The sequence below is a fragment of the Exserohilum turcica genome (assembly GCF_000359705.1).
Source record: "Exserohilum turcica Et28A unplaced genomic scaffold SETTUscaffold_6, whole genome shotgun sequence".
Classification (NCBI taxonomy): domain Eukaryota; kingdom Fungi; phylum Ascomycota; class Dothideomycetes; order Pleosporales; family Pleosporaceae; genus Exserohilum; species Exserohilum turcicum.
The window spans coordinates 1968808-1971760 of record NW_007360277.1 but is presented as its reverse complement, the minus strand read 5'-3'; the positions used below and the strand labels follow the sequence as shown (position 1 = coordinate 1971760).

At 41.0% G+C, this 2953-nt stretch overlaps 1 protein-coding gene across 1 annotated transcript in view; it reads right to left on the bottom strand.

The window, feature by feature from the left end:
* Positions 1 to 1979: 1979 nt before the first annotated feature.
* Positions 1980 to 2953, bottom strand: part of SETTUDRAFT_156640 (uncharacterized protein) — a gene marked incomplete at both ends in the record, with an annotated part of 7782 nt that continues 6808 nt past the window's right edge. The window contains one exon of the mRNA XM_008031769.1: positions 1980 to 2342. Coding sequence (XP_008029960.1) covers positions 1980 to 2342 — 363 coding nt within the window. The remainder of the gene's footprint in view (positions 2343 to 2953) is intronic.

The window sequence follows — 2953 nt, the reverse complement described above, 5'->3', positions numbered from 1 at the left end:
TTAATAGACGGTTGCGTTGTTAAGACATCACGCGTTATAGTGATAAAGTTGATAGGCTGGTGGGGCGTTAGCGACTCGCTTGGGTTAGCGACTCACTTGTGAACCACGTTAGCAATTTATTTTTTAGCTCTTCTTTCTATATATTTTTATGTATATAACTCTATATAGCTACATACTAAGTAAGATAAAGGTCGACTACGCTAAACTACTTATTTTCTACTTTTTAAATCTATACCTTGCTTAATTTTAGCTGTTCTATTAGCTAGGTTTTTAAAGTTTTATAATATCTATCTTTTTAAGAACCCTTTTGCAATGTGACCTTTCTATACTGATATTAACTATTTTCAAATTTGAACTTTGTATTATAATATATATAAAAATTCAACTAATCTGTACTAAAGAAAAGGTAATATACAGCTATAATTTAAAGTTATTTCCTCTTTATATTCTTATTAATATAGCTATATCTAACTACTTACTAGGTATAAATTACGTCTAATACGCTAAACTACTAGATATTAGCTTTCTTAATTACCTCCTTATATATTTTAAGCTATATTACTAGCTAAGAAATTGGTATTAAACATTAGTGTTTTATCTATTACGTTTTTAAACTGTTACCTCTCTAATATACACCTTCCTCATCGTACTCTACTAGAAACCCATTCCTTAAGGTTTCTTACAAAACATTTAGCTATACTTATCAAGAAAATATCTATATTATATATTTCATATGTTGTATATACTATAGTAAATCAACTTGACCTAGCTTTATATCAGGAGTTTGATATCATATAGTAGATTCTATATTGTACAGTCTAGAGTTAAAAATAATAGTTACATTAACTATGCTCAAAGTCCACTCTAGATAGGGTTCCTCTTTGGAATTAAACGAGGTAAGAGTCTGCCCCCTAGTTTCCAATATATGTGCTGCCTACCCGGAAAATAAGAACCGCGTTGCCGCCCCCGTACGAGCAAGGGACATAGGCTGGGTACCCCAGAACAATAAATGGACCCCGCCCGACATGACACATGATTCATGACACACACAGCTGTTCTACCACACCTCCATTGGTTACGACGGGCAGCTTGACGATGCACTACTCTCGAAACAGCTGTTCGGACTAATGTGGCCTGTCGTCTCGGTGACATAGGTGGAGGCGTTGCACACCATCAATAGCATATCGACTCCACTGGTGATGTACCTTCACAGCCTGGGCAGTGGGGTAGTAGATAATCCAGATCCTATCGCAGGGCGTAATGGTCAACAAATTATTTTTTCAAACCAGGGGCAAATCTAGGTACAGTGCATACCGTGGGCCACACGGAGTGGACTGTTTCTCGCATAACAGGATGGTTGTAGACTTGTTCAACTGGAAATACAAATTCATGGGTTTCTCCCACTTATCGTTCAAAGTGAAGACCTCGAGTAAGCTGTTCGTCTAATACACGCTCATGTTTTGAAGGGGGAAACGATGAATGATTCAGAGATTGGTGACTTCAGGATCTGGACATCCCTAGTAGGTATCACCACTGTCGTCTGGTTCGTTGTGATCCATTGGCGAAAAAGATGATGCATTGATTTCACTACGAGGATTCAATGGCAATACTAATTAGTACTATGTATTGACTTGTTATTTGTCTATTGGTGTGGAACTATGGGAGATTTTGCCGCGGCTTGGACCGCTTGCTTAAGAGGAAAACTACTGTGTTATCAAGGTAGAGAGGAGATTCATGTTTACAAGCCGCGATAATATGAAGTGGCCAAGTTCCTGAAGAACGTGGGTCTGTGACTGCTTGGTACCTGTATACTCAACTTCACTTCTCCCAGTTTTACCACTGAGTCTCAATTGACCTGTGTAAAGAGAATAGCCAAAAGACAGAGGAAAAAGTAGAAACAATCACATACAAGGACATATCAGCGAGTATGATGCAGCCATAGCGAATGGCGACCTCCGTCTTTGGCCAGAACGAGATGTTCAGCCCTTCACCACTTGGTCATTCAGGTCGGCCGGCCACACAGGCGCATCCACACCGTTGCCCCGGGTGCTGACATCGTACCTGAGATGGACCGTCTTGTCTGTGAATTTTAGCACTGGTTTAGGGAAGATGAAGGTGGCACCCACGACGTCAGCTTTTCGTGTCTCGAAAAATGACGGGTTGAAGAGGATGGATGCGTCATACTCGTGGAGAAGCAACAATATCACAGGGAGCAGGCGCTGCATATTGTCGCTATGCCAGAACACGGGCTTGTTGTGGTGTTCCCATAGATGCTGCCACACAGCCGTGGGGTATTTGCCTACCGTCTCAGCGAGCCAGGCGGAGTAGTTGTTCAAGGCAGTCTGATACTCGATGCAAGAGGCCAAATCAGTATTGTCACTGCGTATTATTATTATTATTATTATTATTATTCCATTAGAGTCTATCTGCAGTCAGTGACTATGTAAGACTTTGGCCAGAGGCCGTTCTAGGTACAATTTGTTTAAAGTGAGAGTGTTCTCTGTATAGTACTGCTATTGTGCTGCGGTTTAGTCGCTTCTAGCTGCGCTTAAAGCGGACTCCAGTTGCTAAAGAGCAGTTTAGTAAACAGGAAGAGATGTTAGACAGCAGGGCTGTCTTCCAGCGAGCTCTTTTAGGGCTAAGGAAAGTAACTTAAGAAAGTTTGTTAGTTATTATTAGTTTTAGGTAGTGTCTCTCTGTTCTCGCTTATTTTTAGTTATCTTGTTCTTGGCCTAGATGCCAGCCTCTAGTCCCTACTCTAGTTTTAGCAATGAAAGCTAAAGTCGCCTCTCTGCCTTTGCTAGTGTGGAGGAGTAGTTGGATTGTTAGGTAGTTCTCGCGAAGAGTTGCTTTTAGCGCTTGCCTTTCTGTGTTGTAGTGCCAGCAGTATAGGAGAAGGTGATCTGGTGTCTGTACTCTCCCACAATCGCAGAGGTTTGAGTTTCTCTTTTTC